This window comes from Phoenix dactylifera, chromosome 2 (genome assembly GCF_051530095.1).
Source record: "Phoenix dactylifera cultivar Ajwa chromosome 2, Ajwa_hap1_PhDact_Kaust_v1.1, whole genome shotgun sequence".
Lineage (NCBI taxonomy): Eukaryota > Viridiplantae > Streptophyta > Magnoliopsida > Arecales > Arecaceae > Phoenix > Phoenix dactylifera.
The window spans coordinates 55,056,521-55,075,937 of NC_143191.1; the positions used below are offsets into that span (position 1 = coordinate 55,056,521).

The 19,417-nt window shown below is 39.9% G+C and overlaps 1 protein-coding gene and 1 pseudogene across 1 annotated transcript; both read right to left on the reverse strand.

The window, feature by feature from the left end:
- Nucleotides 1–366: 366 nt before the first annotated feature.
- Nucleotides 367–1,978, reverse strand: LOC120110403 (uncharacterized; annotated as a pseudogene).
- On the reverse strand, nucleotides 1,529–3,186 carry LOC149768425 (uncharacterized). The gene is made up of 2 exons (XM_089928492.1): nucleotides 1,906–3,186; nucleotides 1,529–1,764 (listed from the first exon to the last, which is right to left on the reverse strand). The coding sequence occupies exons 1-2, from the start codon at nucleotides 2,936–2,938 to the stop codon at nucleotides 1,529–1,531; spliced, it is 1,269 nt and encodes a 422-aa protein (XP_089784618.1). The 5' UTR covers nucleotides 2,939–3,186.
- Nucleotides 3,187–19,417: the final 16,231 nt, after the last annotated feature.

A 19,417-nucleotide genomic window follows, 5' to 3' on the forward strand; every position in this document is an offset into this window, starting at 1 on the left:
TGTAGGACGAATGTTATGGTTGAGACTTCGCTGAGCCATTAAAAATTCTCTGCATGATCAGAAAATCTTTAATTGAGTATCAATATTACATTCTCCTGACATGACAGTAAATTTAGATTTTCATTAACCGTACTAACCTGCGAGACGCGGATATTATATCACTATGAAGTAAGAGATAGCGATGTGCCTGTGCCAATGATTTCTGGTCAAGAACAACACTTTCGACTTTTTCCAAAACTCTTCTACCAGATGAGAACTTGTAAACATCTGCATTCTCTATGAAATCACAATTCCTTTGAGGTCGATTGAAAACTGTTTCAACACCTTCAAGATATCTCGAACAAAATGTCAAACACTCCTCAGCAATATATCCTTCAGCAATCAATCCCTCGGGATAGGCTCGATTGCGTACATAATCTTTTAAGCGCATAAGAAACCTTCAACAATAAATTTTTAAAATAAATATCAAAATCAAACTGATTATTAAATTTGGCTATTAGAGTTTAGAAAAATCACCTCTCAATAGGATATATCCATCGGTAGTGAACCGGTCCACCAAGTTTAGCCTCTGCCGCTAAGTGAATGAGTAGATGAACCATAATAGTAAAAAACCCAGGAGGGAAGATCTTTTTCATATGGCATAGTGTAAGTGTAACATTAGACTCCAATTGATCAAGCTCCTTAGGATCAAGAACTTTAGAACATAATGCCTTAAAGAATGATGACAATTAAGAAACAATTGCGAAAATTTGTTTCGGTGTTGACGATCTTAAAGCCAATGGAAAGATATCTTGCATCAAAATGTGACAGTCGTGACTTTTAAGATTTGAAAGTTTACGCTCTTTGAGATTTACGCATCGTGAAATATTCGATGAGTACCCATCAGGAACCTTCATATTTTTCAGAACTGTTAGAAAAAGATCTTTCTCTTGAGTAGACATTGTATAACATGCAGGAGGTGTATAAAATTTATCATTGGCAAGCTCTGTCGGATGAAGCTCTTGTCTTATGCCCATATCTTTCAAATCAAGACGCGCTTTCAAGTTATCTTTGGTCTTTCCATCAAGATTTAACAATATTCCAATCAGGTTATCACAAATGTTCTTCTCTATATGCATCACATCAAGGTTATGTCGAAGAAGATTATACTCCCAATAAGGTAAATCAAAGAAAATGCTCTTTTTTTTCCATAGCTGTTTCTGTGTAGATGCTGCCATTGTTTCCTGACCATATACGTTATCTTCATTCTCAAAAAAGTTGTCAGCATCCTCTTCAACCTCTGCTATTAATCCTTCATTCATTGTGCTGCCAACATGTTCCCTTCCCCTCTTCTTTGAAATTTGGAGACCTTACCCGGTATATAATTGGTGCCATGCATTTGTCTAAGGACTTCAGTTCCAGTTGGTGGAATAGGGGCAGATCGCAACTCTATGGTACCATCAAATAAGTCTTTCTGAAATCGAAATGGATGGTTTGCTTCTAACCACCGACAATGGCCCATATAACAGAACTTTCCTCCATATTTTAATCAATATGAATGGGTTGAATCTCCACAAGAAGGACATGCAATACGCCCCTTAGTGCTCCAACCAGATAAATTAGCATACGCAGGAAAATCATTGATAGTCCACATAAGAGCTGCACGCAATTTGAAATTTTGGCCAGCGAAAGCATCAAATGCATCAATACCCTCCCATATTTGTTTCAATTCCTCTATTAGAGGCTGTAGAAAAACATCAATATCATTACCTGGGCCCTTGTCACCTGGAATAACCATTGACAGAATTACTGAAGACTATTTCATACACATCCATGGTGGCAAATTATATGAAATTAAAACAACCGGCCAAGTGTTGTATGTTGAGTTCATCGTTCGGAATGGATTAAATCCATCAGTAGCTAAACCTAGCCTAACACTGCGAATATCAGAAGCAAATCCGGGATGCCTATCATCAAATGCTTTCCATGCAGGACTATCCGCTGGGTGTCGTAACATTCCATCCTTTATACGACCTTCGTCATGCCATCTCATCGAGGAAGCTGTCTTTGATGATGCAAACATCCTTTTTAATCTTGGTATAAGAGGAAAATACCTCAAAATTTTAGCCGGTTTTTTCTTAGTCAGTGCAGCATCCACTTCAGTCAATGAATCATTCTCATCTTCTTTAGGTTTTACCCATCGTGAAGTTCCACATATTCGGCATGACTCTTGGTTGCTATTTTCAGCACGATATAAAATGCAGTCATTCGGACAACTATGTATCTTCTCGTATCCAAGGTCCAACTCTTTTATTAATTTTTTGGCTTCATATGAAGATGATGGCAAAGTAACACCTTCCGGAAATGCATCCTTTAATAATTGAAGAAGCATGGTAAAAGACTTGCTGGACCACCCATTCAAATATTTCAAATGTAATAAATGCAGAAGAAAAGAAATCTTCATAAAATTCTTACAACCCGGATACAGTTCTTGATCACAATCTTTCACCAAGTTATCATAATGAGCTGTGTCATCAGCATGTATAGATTCCTCAACATGCATGGACTGATCAATAACTGCACGCTCATTTTCTCCTACAGTTCTGATATTATGTCCAAGAGCATCTCTAAGTAGGCCCCTTATATCATCTTCTTCTACAGAATTTTGTTCCGTGTCACTACATCCAAAATTGAAGGTGTCTTCTAGATAGGGTTGGTTACATGAAGGTATGAACTCTCCATGGAGTACCCATTCAGTATAACCCTTTAGAAAACCATTCCATACCAAATATTCTTCAACAATTTTTGGATCAAGAGCAGAACCGTTTACACATTTTTGACATGGACATAAAATTTTTCCGTTCATATTAGATTTCTCAAAAGCAAACTTAATGAAATTCTGAACTCCATCCAAATATTCGGCACTGGATCTCAACTTATTTATCCAACTTTTGTCCATTCTATTAGAATACCGATTGAACTGCAGTTCATATAAAAAAGATAAACACTATTAGAAGGATGGACTACATATAAATTGCATGAAGAAAAGCATGTGACACTTACTATAACCTCATAATATATTGCCTGACATTCAAAATACAAAAATAATGCGCTGTAATCATTCTCAAAACAAAACCATAGCTTGTTAAGAAACCTACCTTACAATTTAGTCCATTTTGAAGGTTCCTTGGATCCCAGTTTTGAAATCCAGGTCAGAAGATACTAATTGAATCAATATTGGCAAACATCTACTATCACGAGTTGACCTATTCCCATACACATATGTAGTTTCATAGGAGCCTAAAGTTGATCTTATCATTTCTCATAAGGGTAAGTGCACCAATCCAAGATATTACGAATCAAGATCTAATATGCATAAGGGCAAGTAATGCATAATGCATCCACATTCCACAGTATGCATGAAACAGATCCATAGTATATGCATGAAACAGAAAAAAACAAAAATCCATATTATATGCATGTGACAGTTGGGACGAATCAAAGCATCTATAATCCCACTAGGCTGTATTTCATCTTGTACATTTAAACCTATACAAAAAAGAAGAGAAGATTTCCAACTTATATTCTGCTTTTATTGAATGTGAATTGGATGCACCATTATCATATGATTTGGTGGATGCATGTAACATACAACTTGTAAGCTATTTATTTTGAATCCAAAACACATAGCAGCAGATGCCTTTTTCTTATTTTATTTATACGTGTTTGTCGAAAGATTTAACAAATGGCACCTTTTCTATGGTCCTATCTTTCTTGAACCATGGATGTATTATTTTGTGCAATAGTTCATGTGATGGTCGGTGAGACATTGTATTTAGCTAAGCATCAGGAACAATAGTAATGTGGTCCATGGTGCTTATCATCAACCCTATGTATCCTAGGAATTATAAATTATATTCTCCATGATGCAAGCCATTCCTCACATTTGCTAGATAGATAAATAAAGACAAACAAAAAAGTCCAATGCCAGATATCTCTATCCATGCGATGAGATTAATGGTACTTTTCACCTACCTTCAGCCTAAAAGCTAGATTAAAGAAATGTGGTGCTTGGAGAGCCTTCTCACTCATTCATAGGGATCACTTTCTACCTCTCTCTTTCCTGCTATATGGAAGAGGTTTTGTTTAGCTAATGGCAAGAAAAGAAACCTCTCTCTTTCTACCTCTCTCTTTTTCCTCATTTACTGTAGTGAAAGAAGTTCCACAGATAAAAGATGCCTTGAAAGTGGTTGCGTACCTTTCTGACATTGATGCCATGAAGAAGTTCCACAGTTAAAAGATGCCAGCATTCTAGCCACAGACATAGAGCTTCTGTTCAAAAAGACTGGCATCCTTACATAAGATAGCTTGTCAAAAGAAATGCAGCACACGAGTCGGTACACTGGCACAGGAACCTCAAATTTCAGTTCCTAAATATCATCACTATTGTGTATCAATGTCAGGTGCTCTTAGATGTCATTGCAATACCATCTTGCATTTTATCCAGTCTGCCAAGCTACCTCATTGCTTCATCCACACTCATGCAGATGACAACATATAGTTCATCCCCCAAAAAGACTACATATATAACTCTGATAAATAGCATTCATATATCTGTACATCCAGTGAATGGGCTATATTGGTTTTTTTTTTTTTTACTCATGAAAAGTACGTGTTTATGTATGCATGCATGTCTATGAATATATGTGTACATATATACACATATATACATACAATATATATATATATATATATATTGTATGTATATATATTTGTATGTGTGTATTCCTATCATTAAATGCAGTTGCTTTGAAGGGAAAGGCACAAGTGGATTTCTTGTGCCATATCATATTCTTTTCTTGTGTCATGTCATAAATGTATATTGGAGCAGGAGAACCCAAGAAATTTACTTGGAGCATGAGAACCCAAGTACTATAACCATGTTTTTTTTGTTTTTTTTTTTTTAATTTGTACTGATTTTTGTCCCTATCTTTATGGCATCAATATACATTCACCCGAGCATTCTTTATCAGTGCAAAACTCATGCGTGCCCAATTAGCTAGTCTAGGTCTTATTTGTGATGCAAATGTGGAGTTAGGATGACAGGAGTCACAAAAAAAAAAGCAGCTCAAGTTATGATCTGAATCACAATTCAACTTACAGTATGACCACAGTGGTAAAGAAATTACATTTAGCTGTAAAGTATTTAAATTTTCTGTAAGAACTTACAGAAAATTGGATCTTTTCTTGAAATGCCCTCTTTCCTTTCTCCTGGTGACTTCAATATTTTTATCTTAATCATCTTAAGAAATTGTATCTAGTAGTTCTCATTCTGGTCGTCATTTGTAGGGACTTACGCGTTATCTCTTATAAAAATATTAATGATTTCACACCTAAACCAAATTATATTACTGTTCTTGCCTTCTTTCTTTCTGACATTATCTGAGATTTAGTGTTTATAAAACATTAAACCTATGCTCTTCTCTTCCCCTTCTTTTTTTTTACGTTAGGCAAGTCGATCTGTATATTGACAATCTCCCCTTATTAACATATAGGACAATGATTTATGAAGAGCTTAAGACATATCCGAATAATTGCGTATTAACTTGCGGGGACTTGATATGAAAATTTGGGCATGCCCATATCTTTTCTTCATCATGAAGTACTCACTTTTATTTTCACATATTTTGGTACTACAGGTGTTCGATGTCACCCCATTTATGGATGAGCATCCAGGTGGTGATGAAGTCTTGCTAGCAGTAACTGGTAATAATTCAAATCAGCTTTTTGTTGAACTGTAGATTTTACATGTTAGTTGCTTTTTGTCTTGTATATTTTCCTCCATTCTTATATAAAAGAAAGCATGATTAAACCAGTCAAACTCTGGTCTTGCTTAATTGACTCTATTTGCAGAACTAAATTTTTCATCTAATTGTCTTTGCAGGGAAGGATGCAACCAACGATTTTGAAGATGTAGGTCACAGCACCTCTGCTAAGGAGATGATGAGCAAGTATTGCATCGGGGACATAGATTCGTCAACTATTCCAACTAAGCGCATGTATGTGCCACCACAACAAACATCCTACAGTGGTAAAGAAAATTTTCTGTAAAGTATTTAGCTGACAGGAGAAAGAGGGGGCATACCTCGAATCGGCGCTTCCAAAGAACAAGGAGAAGATCCTCGGGCGGAGAAGAAGCTCGATCAACGCTTGAGGGCCAATCGGTCGGAGCCGGAGAGGAGGGACGAGGAGAAGATCCTCGAAAAGATCCTCGGGCGGAGGTGAAGCTCGCTCGAGGCTTGAAGGCTTGTCGGTTGACGCCGGAGAGGAGGGAGGAGGCTTGAGGGCGGAGGCAGCCGCTCGTGCCGGAGAGGAGGGCTAGCTAGGGCTCGATCGGGTGGGTATTCGGGGAGGCGGAGAGCCGAAAAAGGAGGGTGGGTATTCGGGGAGGCGGAGAGCCGGAAAAGGAGGCCAGGCTAGGGCTCGATCGGGAGGGTTGTATTTGGGGAGCAGCCACCGACGCTTCTTTGAACCGTGAGGATATGTGACGCCTGGGGTATTTTTTCCCGACGCGTGTGGATAGCATCGGCAAAAAAGGGTCGGCTTTTCCCAATTTTCCTGTAGTGTGATGATGCTATTTTTATGATGGATTCTATGCCTAGCGATACCAAAATCGGTGGGTTAGGCTAGGTTAAATGTAGTCTCGAGCTTACTCCAAGTTACTATAATCCATGCTTAATCCAGCTCACACCCAATTCGACATCTTTCTGGCCCAAAATGATCCCCCGCTGGATCGGTTCCAGGAGGACCCTTGTGACTGCAAGATAACATCCATCCTACATCAGTTCAAAAAATAAGGGCTCTCAAGCCCATTCAAACCACCCATCCTACATGCATCTATTATCATCTTTGGTTCATGTCTCTTCTTTTGCATTAATTTTGTGCTATGGCAGGCGTGATTCAACATATCGATCGGTTCATTTCTTCTATTTTAAATGTTTTTGCCACAGCAGGTACGATACTTGGTTCTTTGTGTAAGAGCCCAATGGATTGTTTCATTTTTTCTGTTCTAGTGGTAATTAGACCAGCTAACATAGCGTTCCCACAATCAAACATTTTTTTATGCTACTAGAATGTCTTATTTTTATTTCAGTAAACTAGAAAGCTAAGACTAATGTGAGAACTTGGAAGGGAGATGGAACCAACAGCTTAGGAGTCCATCCTCGTGATGACCGCTATGAGAGTGGAATAAGCCGCAAGACATCTCCCGTTGTTGAACCTGATCTTGTGTGGGAGAGAAAATTGAGGATGATGCAAGGAAGCCGGCGGACTACTTGATAAACGAGCACAAGAAAAAAAATCCCTATTTCTGCTATTTCTGACATGGCATGGGATCTTCCTCAGAAGATTTACAATAATGGAAAAATTGTGGATGGAAGATTGGAAACAGCGCCGAACTCATTGGTGGAAGAGAGATCCTTGAGGAACCTGTCATTCTTCCATGCCCCACTTATATATGATCTTCCAGAAGATCTCCTCAAAAAGCTGAGGAGTTTAAGGGTCCTAAATTTACTTGAAATAGCCATTGACAATCTACCAACTTCCTTGGGAGATCTTGTGCACCTGAGACGTCTTGATCTCCGTGAGACTCCAATAAGAGAGATACCAGAGAGTATAGGAAATCTTAGAAATCTCCAATTTTTGATATTCAAGAATTGTAAATATTTGCACAGCCTCCCTAGCGATGTCCTTGGGTTAACCAGTCCAACGGTTCTGGATGTCAATGATGCACCAATTGATGTTATGCCAATAGGAATAGGGAGATTGGAACAACTAAATACACTAGTGGGATTTGTGGTGAATGCTAGCGAGGGTGGCAGATCTGGAGTAGGATGGTGCACCTTGGAAGAGTTAAAATGCCTCGCCCCCTCTGCTATCTTAGCATATACAAGTTGGAGAGCGTATCGAACAGGGCCGAAGCAAAAGCCGCAGCACTTCAAACCAAGCCCCATCTCACAGTTCTATTTCTGCATTGCACTCTACGGAGTAGTTCTTCTAATGTGCAGCAGCCTCATTTAAATAATTATGAGGAAGATGTTGAAGAAAGATTTAGCTATTAGTTTTTTGGGTGAAACTCTCCTTAATTTGAAAGGTGATTGTATTTGACTATAAATAGGAAACCTTACAACAATAGAATGGGAAGAAAAATAATTACAAAGATTTTAACAGCTCAATTGGAACGCTGGAGAGATTTCTTTTTTGTTTCCAACAACTCTGCATCTTCCTTATTGGTTTCCAATGGCTCTATATCTTTCTTATTGGTTTCCAATAACTCTACATCTTCAATAGCATTTGACAGATTGGTAGTTTTCTTTCTTGGAGGGAATTGCATGATTGATGGTTTGTTTCCAACAACTCTGCATCTTCCTTATTAGTTTCCAACGGCTCTATATCTTCCTAATTGGTTTCCAATAACTCTATATCTTCAACAGTATTTGACAGATTGGTGGTTTTCTTTCTTGGAGGAAATTGCATGATTGATGGTAATTGCATGAATGATGGTTTCCTAACATCCCCCCTCAAATGAAGCTGCAAGATGAGGCTTAATTTGCGGCGATTGAACTCATATGCTGGCCGATCCAATGGTGTTGTAAAAATGTCTGTTGTTTGGAGTTTGGATGGAACATGATTCGTGCGAAGTAGACCTTGTTGGACTTTTCTCCGAACGAAATGGAAATCAATTTCTATATGCTTGCTACAGGCATGAAAAATAGGATTGGCTGCCATATAAATAGCACTTTGATTGTCAGTTAGGAGGAGAGGAGGGCGTTGTGGAGGAATGCCAAGATCACGTAAAATGTAGGATAACCAAAGTAATTTAGCGGCAGTAATGGACAATGTTTTTTTTTTTAACTTTGGAGCTAGAACGGGAGACGGAAGACTGTTTTTTGGCTGACCAAGAGATGATATTGCTACCAAGAAAGGTACAGTATCCTGAGGTAGATCGTCAAGTCTCCTTACAACCGACCCAATCAGAGTTAGAAAAAACATAAAAGTTAAGAGCCAAGTGGTGGCAAAGGTGAAGCCCAAGAGTGATGGTGCCGTGCACATATCTGAGGATCCTTTTGACAAGTTGATAATGTCCTTGCATTGGAGAATGCATAAATTGTGAGACAAAATTCATAGTAAAAGAGAGGTAAGGTCTGGTAAATGTAAGATATTGTAAAGCACCAACTATACTCCGATAGTGAGTAGGATCAGGAAATGGGGTGGTGTCCGTGGAGGCCTTGTCCTTGGGAGACATGGGGGTGTTCATCGGCTTACACCCCTCCATTTGAGCTCATTGAAGAATGTCTAAAGTATACTTAGACCGTGACAAGAGCAACCATTAGTAGTACGTGTAATTTGAACACCAAGGAATTAACGAAGAAATCCAAGATCCTTCATATCGAATTATTTATGAAGATCAAGAATAAAATTTTGTAAAAGGGTAGGATTGGACCCTGTCAAAAGAATATTATCAACATAGAGAAGGAGTATTAAAGTGTCACTCTGTTTTTTTGTAAATAAAGAGTGAAGGGTCAGCAATGCTATAGAAGAAGCTAAATTTTGTCAAAAATGAGCTAAAATGAGCATACCATGCACGTAGTGCTTGTTTGAGACCATATAATGCTTTGTATAATTTGCAAACATCATTTGGAAAGTGAGAATCAATGAAACCGGGACGTTGTTCCATAAAAATAGTTTCTTGGAGAGAACCATGTTAAAAAATATTTTTAACATCAAGTTGTCGAATGTCTCAGTTTTTTGAAAGAGCAATAGAGAGCATAAGTCTTATGGTACCTTGTTTGATTACCGGAGAGAAAGTCTCATGGTAATCGATGCCATCAACTTGATGATATCCTTTTGCAACTAAACGAGCCTTTAGGCATTCTAAGGTACCATCAGAATTGAGTTTAGTTTTGTAAACCCATTTGTTGCTAATTACATGCATGTTAGGCTCTCTAGGGACTAAACTCTAGGTTCCATTTTTACATTCATCTTTCATAGCATTGACCCATCCCTCATGTTTTAAAGCAGTTTTAATAGTTTTTGGTATCTGAGGGATGGAGGTAACACTATGAAGATAGGCGTAATTGGGATTGGGTTTAGAAATACCTACCTTACCCCGTGTGACCATGGGATGAATGTTTTCTGAAGACATGCTCGGAGCTGAGGCCATAAGAGGACTAGATGACACCATGAAGAAGTGATTCGCGAGGACAGAAAGATTCTCTAACGCAGTGTTTATCTGTGCTCAGGGTTGGCTATTACTTTCAAAGTGGGAAGGTCGATAATGTGTGAGGGTGATTCGATTGGAGACATCATAGGGGATGCAGATGTAGGCATAGGGGGCTGCTCATCAAGCCAATCTAAAAAGGATGTAATATTTTGTGTGCTGTGGGAGGTTAGATAAAGTGTGCTTTGGTTTTTGTAAGGAAAAATCTCTTCATCAAACACCACATGTCTAGAGACAAACATTTTTCCTAATTGAGGAGAAACACATTTGTATCCTTTATGTTTTTGGCTGTAACCCATAAAAATGCATAATACAGTTTTGGGAACAAACTTATTAGATTTGGTATGTCAAGTGTAAGGATAACATTTATAGCCGAAACTCTAAAGGATTTATAATTAGGATGTTTGCCATAGACTTTATAAAAAGAAGATTCACTATGATTTGCAAGAGATGGTAAGCGATTAATTAAAAAAGTAGTGGTGGAAAAGACTTCCACCTAATTTTTTTTTTGGCATACCATAGTGATATAGCATAGTAAGGCCAAGCTCATGAATGATTCGGTGGCAACGTTCAATGACACCATTTTGTTCCAAGGTGTGTGGGCATGACAATTAATGGACTATACCAAGCTCCTGCAAATAATTAGTGAAAGTATTGCTAAAAAACTCACCCCCGCCATCACTTTGCAAAATTTTGTTCTTATGGAAGAATTGTCGCTTAATATAAGCAACAAAGGCACGAAAATAGTTAAAGAATTCATTTTTTTTTTGCAACGGAACAAGCCACATATATCTACTGTGATCATCAACAAGACAAGCATAGTATAAAAATTTATCAGTGCCTCTATAAGGTTTGAGATTACACAACATACCAGCATTTGGCATCATATGAGATGATGCTCCAGTGTTAGTTGTCCACTCCTGGTCTTCCAAAGCATCACAGATTTGCAAAGCAGTAGACGCCTCTTGATTCGGAGTGTCATCATCGAACTGATCATAGCGGAACCAGCACACAAGGGCTTCATGTTTGTGCCTTTTACAAATTTGACAGCGAACAATTGCATTGGAGGAGTGACCCGAGGTCTTGGATCGAGTAGGGTTGGTTGGTGGAGGAGTATTACAATTTGTAGGCTTATTTGAAGGAGAGGGTTTTCTACCTTTGCCTGAATAATTCTTGCTATGACAATGGAATGTACCTTTGTTTTTGTTGCCTTTGTTCTATTGACTAAAAAATGCAGCATAGCTATGGGAGTGGTGTTTGTTGGTGTTAGTATGAATTTCGAAGGCTTGAAGTAAAGGAATTATCTCACCATAGAATGGAATAGGTGGTTTAAGCATAGAAAAAACAAAAGGTTCATATTGAGCACCTAAGCCATTTAAGAGAGAAAAAACCTTTTCTTTGTCCGAGACAGGTCATCCCACAACAGCAAAGCTATCGGAAATTTGCTTAAACTCACAAATATAATCATCAAGTTCCATCTCAGAAGTTTTGTGAAGAGAATTCAACTGATGTAGAAGCATAAACTGTCTCTCCTAGGAAGGTTGGGCATACGCCTCTTGAAGAGCACTCCAGACCTTGGAGGCTGATTCCAGTCCAATAACAAGACCGAGGGCTTCTTCAGTTAAGCTTCCAATGATCCACTCTCTTAAAAGAAGATCATTCTTCTTCCACTTAGTGTGTTCGGGGTTGGGAATGGAGCTAGTGTTGGATGATCCTGACCTAGCAATAGTTCATGTGGGTTCTAGTGTGTCGCCATTGAGATAGCCAAGCAAATCTTGGCTTGCAGCAAGGATCAGAATTTGCTCCAGCCAGAGAGGGTAGTTATCTGATTTCAGGCGGAGGGTAACAAAGTTACTGACAGCAATTGTTGGAGAAGCTATGGAGGAGAGTTGCACAAAATTGAGCGGAAGAGTGGGTTTTTGTGGATCGGATGATGATGTTTTTTTGAGAGCATTAGTAATAAGCATGCTCTGATACCATGAAGAAAGATTTAGCTAGTAGTTTTTTGGGTAAAACTCTCCTTAATTTGAGAGGTGATTGTATTTGATTATAAATAGGAAACCTTACAACAATAGAATGGGAAGGAAAATAATTACAAAGATTTTAACAGCTTAATTGGAACGTTGGAGAGACTTCTTCTTTGTTTCCAATAACTCTGCATCTTCCTTATTGGTTTCCAATGGCTCTATATCTTTCTTATTGGTTTCCAATAACTCTGCATCTTCAATAACATTTGAGAGATTGGTGGTTTTCTTTCTTGGAGGGAATTACATGATTGATGGTTTGTTTCCAACAATTGTGCATCTTCTTTATTAGTTTCCAATGGCTCTATATCTTCCTTATTGGTTTCCAATAACTCTGTATCTTTAACAGCATTTGACAGATTGGTAGTTTCCTTTCATGGAGGGAATTGCATTATTGATGGTTTCCTAACAGATGTCAAGAGAATAGGGGAGGTCTTCGAGGAGCTCTGCCCACCACCATGCCTCGAAACGCTTCAAATTGATGGCTACTTTGGCTGTAAGCTTCCTAGCCGGATGATGACACCCTCATCATCTCTCTGCAACCTGCGAAGGCTGGATCTAGAGAATTGTGCTGTATGCAAGCAAGTTCCACCGTTGAGAATGCTGCCACAACTAGATTTCCTCCAATTTTTGGTGCTTCTGCAGTCACAAGCATCGGATCTAAATTCTACTTGCTGGCAGATGGAAGTGCTGGCGCAGGAGGGCAGAATGAAAGAATAACATACTCTTGCTTCTCCTCCTACTTTGCCAAACTAGAGCAACTTGTATTTACAGACATGCCTAATTGGGAAGAATGGTGGAGGGAGCAGGAGAAAAACCAGACACTGTCGTTGCTACCTTCTCTTAAGGTATTGATCATTAATAGATGTCCGAAGTTGAGGTCTCTTCCAGAGAGCCTCCTCTATCATGCCACTGCCCTGAAGAGATTATAAATAAGAAACGCCAATATCCTCAGAGAGAGACAAAACATCCGTTCTCTTACAGAATTGATCTTGGTGGACAACTCAAGTTTGGAGAGAGTGTCCAGCTTTCCTACACTCAAACTCCTACATGTTTATGCTTGTGAGGAGTTGATGTACGTGGAGGATGTGGAAGCTGTGGAGCACATAGAGCTCGACGATCGAGAAGCTGAAGAATCTCTCCCAGAGTGGTTAGTAGGTGCCGACGAAGAGCGACCATGCTTCCCTTCCCTCCACAAGTTGACTCTCCCCAACAAAATCTATCACTGAGGGCTGCCTGATTGGCCTCTGAGCTGATGACACATCTTGAAGCAAGCAAGAGATGTGGAACTACTTGCCAACTCCGTAATACTCTTCAGGTACGTATTCTGATTAGATTACTAATGACCTTGCCTCCAAGAGAGGCTATGTGTTACCAGTTTCTTTTTCATTTTCTTTTCTTGGCTGCCTTCTATGTGATTTTAATTTTCTTCTTTGTATTTTTCACTCCAAAAAAAAATTTCTTCTTTTCTTTGTCAAAAAGATCGATATCCCTGTACAGGATTGGGACCTTCAACTTCGAAACCAATATCTCAACAAGAACAAGCAACGTCTGTAAGATGCAAAAACAATTTGAAAGGTAAATTCGCTACAACACCCACAATTATTGAAAATATAAGGGGAAAAAACAGCTGTTTTAGTTGCTTGGGAAAGGAAAAGTTGGTGATAATTTATTCTCAAAATTAAAAGTTGGTGTTAATCCTCATGCTCTTTGCTGCTATGATATGGCTATGTATGCTGGAAAGAGAGGAACACTAGAATTTTTCTTAACAAGCAAGGTTCGATTGCTTTATGGTCAGCCCTGTGTTATCAGAGACAGATGCTGTAACAAGGTTAATTAAGATGGTCCCTGCGCTACTAGCGGATGATTAGAAGTCTTATAATGTCAACAGAGTACCCTTCTTTTCAAGGAGAGTCCCACATTAAGTGACCTGCCTGTGCAGCACACTGTCAACCTGTTGCTCCAAAGTCGGAATGTTTCATATAACCTGCTGGAAAAATGGCTGAAACTTTGATTCCTTACAGCCATCACCTTTTTCAGGTGCTGTCTTCTACCTACTCTCTTCTTAATTCAATCTACTTATTTCCTCTATTCTCATTGTATGATTAAAATGTTTCTCTGTTGCTGTCTTTGTTTCAAATTATGTTCTTTGGTACTCTGGTGGAAAATATAGATGCCCCAAGTTGAAAGGTAATTAGATCTTAATCAAAACCTTATGCGCAAATGGGACTATAGTTGCTTACAACAAAGTACTATAGACTGTTTAATTTATCATACCAGCAGCCCGAGTGAACATCCTCAAGGAAGAGTAAAATATAACAGAAACAAAGTGCAAGATTGTAGGTGTAAGGCCTTTAAGAAGCATTTTTCCATCTCGAAGTTATCAAGGAGGAGTCTTTGATTGATACGGTACACGTGATGGAGGACAAAATTTCTTCTTTGATTGGGCAGTGCAGCTCCTTCCGTAGGTCGGAGAAGGAGAAATTATAACGCTGTGCTCCATTGCGGCTATGCATACGGCCATCATCAAGTGCTTATCTCAATGCATTTCTAGGAAAACAAATGGCTGCGATTGGCTGCACGCACAACGGTGCATGCAGTGCAGGGTATAAATTCTCGTTGAGAAGAGAAGACTCGGTGAGAGCCGAAGTTATGACTTGAGAGCTGACCTCGTAAATAGTGTAGAAAATTATCCATTGTTGTCGTAGCAGCTGTACCTCATCCTTTTTTGTTAATGAGGTTATATGAGCTGTACCAAAGTTATAACACCTAGTTCAATATTTATAATTTTTATAACTTCCTGTCCCTACTAGCTATTTTCTCTAATTTCAAAATATACCTCTTTCCACTTAATTTCCTCTCTCTCTTCTATATCTTCTTCAACCTCCCCATGCGAAGCCATCTGTCGTACCAACCGCAAAATAAATATTACAAATAAAAAAAATACATCATCCCTTCAAGTTTCTATACAAGGGTCTATCATCCGTCCGTTTTCTCCCGCAAAGACACCTTTTCCGACCTATTTTTAATTTTTTCTCTGCCTTTGCTGTCCCTTTTTGTTTACAAACCAATGGACTACTCATGGTAACTTAACGGGTCCAGGCTATCACTTTCAATTCTGACCATGAGACTATCTGTGCCTTAGAGTTCCATTGCTGTACGGTTCCAAATTCAAATCAGGAGAACTTAGCTGTGCAGGTAGACGATCCATGTGTCAATAGAATAATGGATAGATATTTGATCATGAAGGGCATAGGGTCTTAGGACCACTGGTAAGGCCGAGTTCAGCTGTTCTCGTCACATTTCTTCTTAGTGAGAGGAAAGGAATTGAAATAGGGAGTGATAAGGCCGAGAGTATTCCGAGCCCCAGAGCTCAGTCCTCACTAGGCTCAGACAGCGGAAGCGACTGCTTCTCCTCAAAGATATTGTCCGTTTTGGGAGGGTTTCATAGTCTCGTCCCCACGCACGGTTTTGCCCCACAAAAGGCGCCTCTGAAGAGAAAACGGTAGCCCCCTCCATTTAAGGAACAGACCTCTTAGCTATTTAGTCGATGTGGGACTAAGTTCGGATCCTTTATTCCCACAACATAGCCCCCAAGCAGAGGGGTCTGTGCCGGAGTCAAAGCTCTCAATGAAAGTACTATCGATGAGGCCGAGGGTATCCTCCGAGCCCCAGAGCTCAGTTCCCACCGGGCTCAGACAGCGAAAGCGACTGCTTCTCCTCAGAGGTATTGTCCGCTTGGGGGATTTCATAGTCTCTTCTCCACGCACGGTTTTGTCCCACAAAAGGCGCCTCTGAAGAGAAAGGGGTAGCCCCCCTCTATTTAAGGAATAGACCTCTCCGCTATCTAATCGATGTAGGATTAAGTTCGGACCCTTTATTCCCACAACAGAAAAAAAATGCTTTGCTGAAGTAAAATTGAGAGGAGGTGAACATATAATAGCTTGCTTACTATTGCCGCCAAAATTGAGAGCAGACGAAATTGCACGGCAATTTCGTCTGCTTGATTAGTCTTCTCAGATGATCTTCTCGAACAGGAAGGCCGACTCGAGGTAAAAATCCGACTTGCAAAAAGAAAGCAGAAAATCCACCTCTCCCATCACCATCGTCACCCTCTCCAATGACCGCAATGCCGACACCATCATAAGTGATATCTTGCCGGATAATGATAAGCTTGCAAAAGAAATTCCGATCACTTGGCAAGAGTCGTCACAAGTGACCCCAAAAAATTGGCAGGGAGACTCGGATTCATTCTAGCTCTCAAGATAACCCATATATGGGATCATTTATCTGCCTTCGTAATTCAAGGAATGCTTTAGTCTCCACTGATAGGGAGGTAGAGATTGGTAAAAGAGCAATTGGAAGAAATGCAATTAAGAAATGGAGGGAAGGGAAGAGATCCAACATTGATAAGAATATTATGCACAGGGATATTAACTGTGTACAATGGTATATTGTACAATAGTATATTAAGTATATACATGCATCTAATAACTATGTACTGGGGATATTAATTATGTACTATGTTATATTAACTCTTTATTGTGGTATATTAACTATATATTGTGATATATTAAATATATACATGTATCTAATAACTGTGTATTGGGGGCATATTAATTATGTACTATAATATATTAAGTGCATACTGTGGTATATTGTATGTATATATATATATATATATATCTAGTAATTGTGTACATGGAGATATGAACTATGTACAGTGTTATATTAACTATGTACTGTAATACATTAAGTATATATTATAGTCTATTATTTTTGTGCTGCAGTATATTAAGTGTATATACGTATTTAGTAATTACGTAGTGGGGGATATTAACTACCGTGTTATATTAACTGTGTATTGTGGTAAATTAAGTATGTATTGTGGTATATTAAGTGTGTATTGAAGAATATAGTTATACTTGTTTGCACTTTGCTGCAATGATTTTTTTTTTTAAGCTGTAGTTATTCTCAACTCTGCATACTATTACTTTCAAATAATTGCATTGTATAATGTCTTCACATATTTAACATTCTGATGCATATCAGAGATAGTTTATTCTGGAGCTTATATGTGAATATGAAGATTACCATTTTATTGTATATTCATTTAATATGCCTGGTTGATCTTCCACACCATCCTGTGCTGGTAGATAGAAAGGTTGAGCTAATTATGGACTTGATGTGCAGCTTTGCAGGGCGAAAAAAAATCACACGGGTTTTTTAATGCAAAGTTAGTTGTATATACACTAAAATCTCTTTAATTTGACCAGCCGGCGTATGAAATTTGTGCACCCATAAATGTTTATGTCTTGGAGAAGGCTAGGATCCCTCAATGAAATGGTTAGTTTTGACAAATAGCCAAGAATACCTCAAATCCTTTGCACAACCAGGTTATGTATCACTAGAGAAGCTCGGTATTAGGATACGTTCAATGACCCACAAAGAACTCATGAATGGCTCTGTCCACTTCAATTGTGCGATAACATTGTTCCTTTTTAACTTGCTGCACCTTGATCGTCTCCCTCACCTTCCTTGCATCATCCCATCTGCCCATCAATGCTTTAACATTCGACAATTGAATGCAGCAAGAGCAATCAAAAGGACTCAACTCTAGGAGCTGCCTTGCTGCTCTCTTTGCCAACTCAACATCCCCATGTTCCCTACAAGTAGGGGTGGCAAAATATGATCCGACCTACCAACTCGACCCGTATTCGACTCGCCACAAACAGGTTTGGGTTTGACCTAAACAGGTTTGGGTCGTAAACAGGTTGACCAGTTTAACCTGTTTATTAATTGGGTCGGATACAGATTTTAGACGTCTGACCCGTTTAACCTGTATAACCTGTTTAACTGTTGGGCTGATAAATAAGGGCCACAACCCACAAGATAAGGTCTAGGGCCAGCCCAAATCCCGATCTCGGCCCGATTTCACCGCTTCGGCCCAACTCCCGCCTTGGCCCAATTTCCGCGCAAGCTCCACTGATTTGTTGCGATTAGTTCATGTCCTGAGTCCCAAACCCTGTAATTTCTTCCAAATCCAAGCCCTTTTCCCCATGTCCACCCAGGCCTCAACAACTTATAGCCTGGCATTCGCTTGCTCGGTGACAAATCGCCTCCTTCTGTATAAAATATAAATCTTCCCCTCTGAGCGCCAAGCCGAAACCATTCGAGGAGGTGGGAGGAAATTGCCGATTATAATCATTTCCTCTGAGCACCAATGGGGATCTGCACCTCGTGCGAGGCGGTCACGGCGATGGTGATGCCGGTGGCGACAGCTAAGGTGATCTTCAGTCTTTACGGACGACGAGATCCGGGAGTACGACCGCTCTGCGAGAGTCTCGCACGTGCTCCAGAAGGACCCCACGTGCTTCGTCTATGACGCTGACATGAGGGAGATCGATGTGTTCGTCTCCGCCGTTGGCACCAGCAAGGAGCTCCGGCCGAGGAACCTCTACTTTCTCGTCCCAAAGATAATGCTGAAGCACTGGCTCCACGCGGTGGACCTGGCCGAGCTCGCCGTCCGAGCGAGCTCCGCGCTCATGAAGGCGGCCCCCGCCGGGGAACAGATCCGACGAGGGGCGCGGTGTCGTTGCTGGTGTTCAACGTCGGGTTCGGAGAGGGAACAGCGGTAGGCAGTGAGGTTCAGGCGGCGGAGGAGGCGAAGGGGAGGAAACCTAATAAAAAGGGGCATGGCATTGGGCGGAAACAGGTTAAACGGGTCGGATGGGTTAAACGGGTTATCTGTTTATTAAACAGGTTAAACGGGTTGGGTCGGGTCAGGTCGGGTTACCTGTTTAATAAACAGGCTGGATTCAGGTTGAAATTTCTGACCTGTTTAATAAATAGTTCGGATTAAGATTTATGATTTTCTGACCCGACCTGCATTTGACCCGATCCGTTTATGTCCAACCCGACCCGATTGCCACCCCTACCTACAAGCTCTCAAAAGTGACCTCCAAAGCATCGGTGCATCCTTGAGTGGCGCTCTCCTTAAGACCTCCTTAGCCTCCTCCAAAAGCCTAGCTCGACCAAGCAAATCAACCATATATCCATAATGCTCTTTAGTTCAATTCCATATACTTGAGCCATATCATCGAAAATCCAGCAACCTTCATTCAACAATCCCTCA

What these genes read in the sequence shown, in the direction of transcription:
- LOC149768425 (XM_089928492.1), bottom strand. Translation starts at nt 2,938, where the DNA reads ATGGACAAAAGTTGGATAAATAAGTTGAGATCCAGTGCCGAATATTTG. An exon ending in TATTCGCAGTGTTAGGCTAG is followed by an intron (nt 1,765 to 1,905) that starts GTTTAGCTACTG and finishes TGGTTATTCCAG; the next exon opens with GTGACAAGGGCCCAGGTAAT.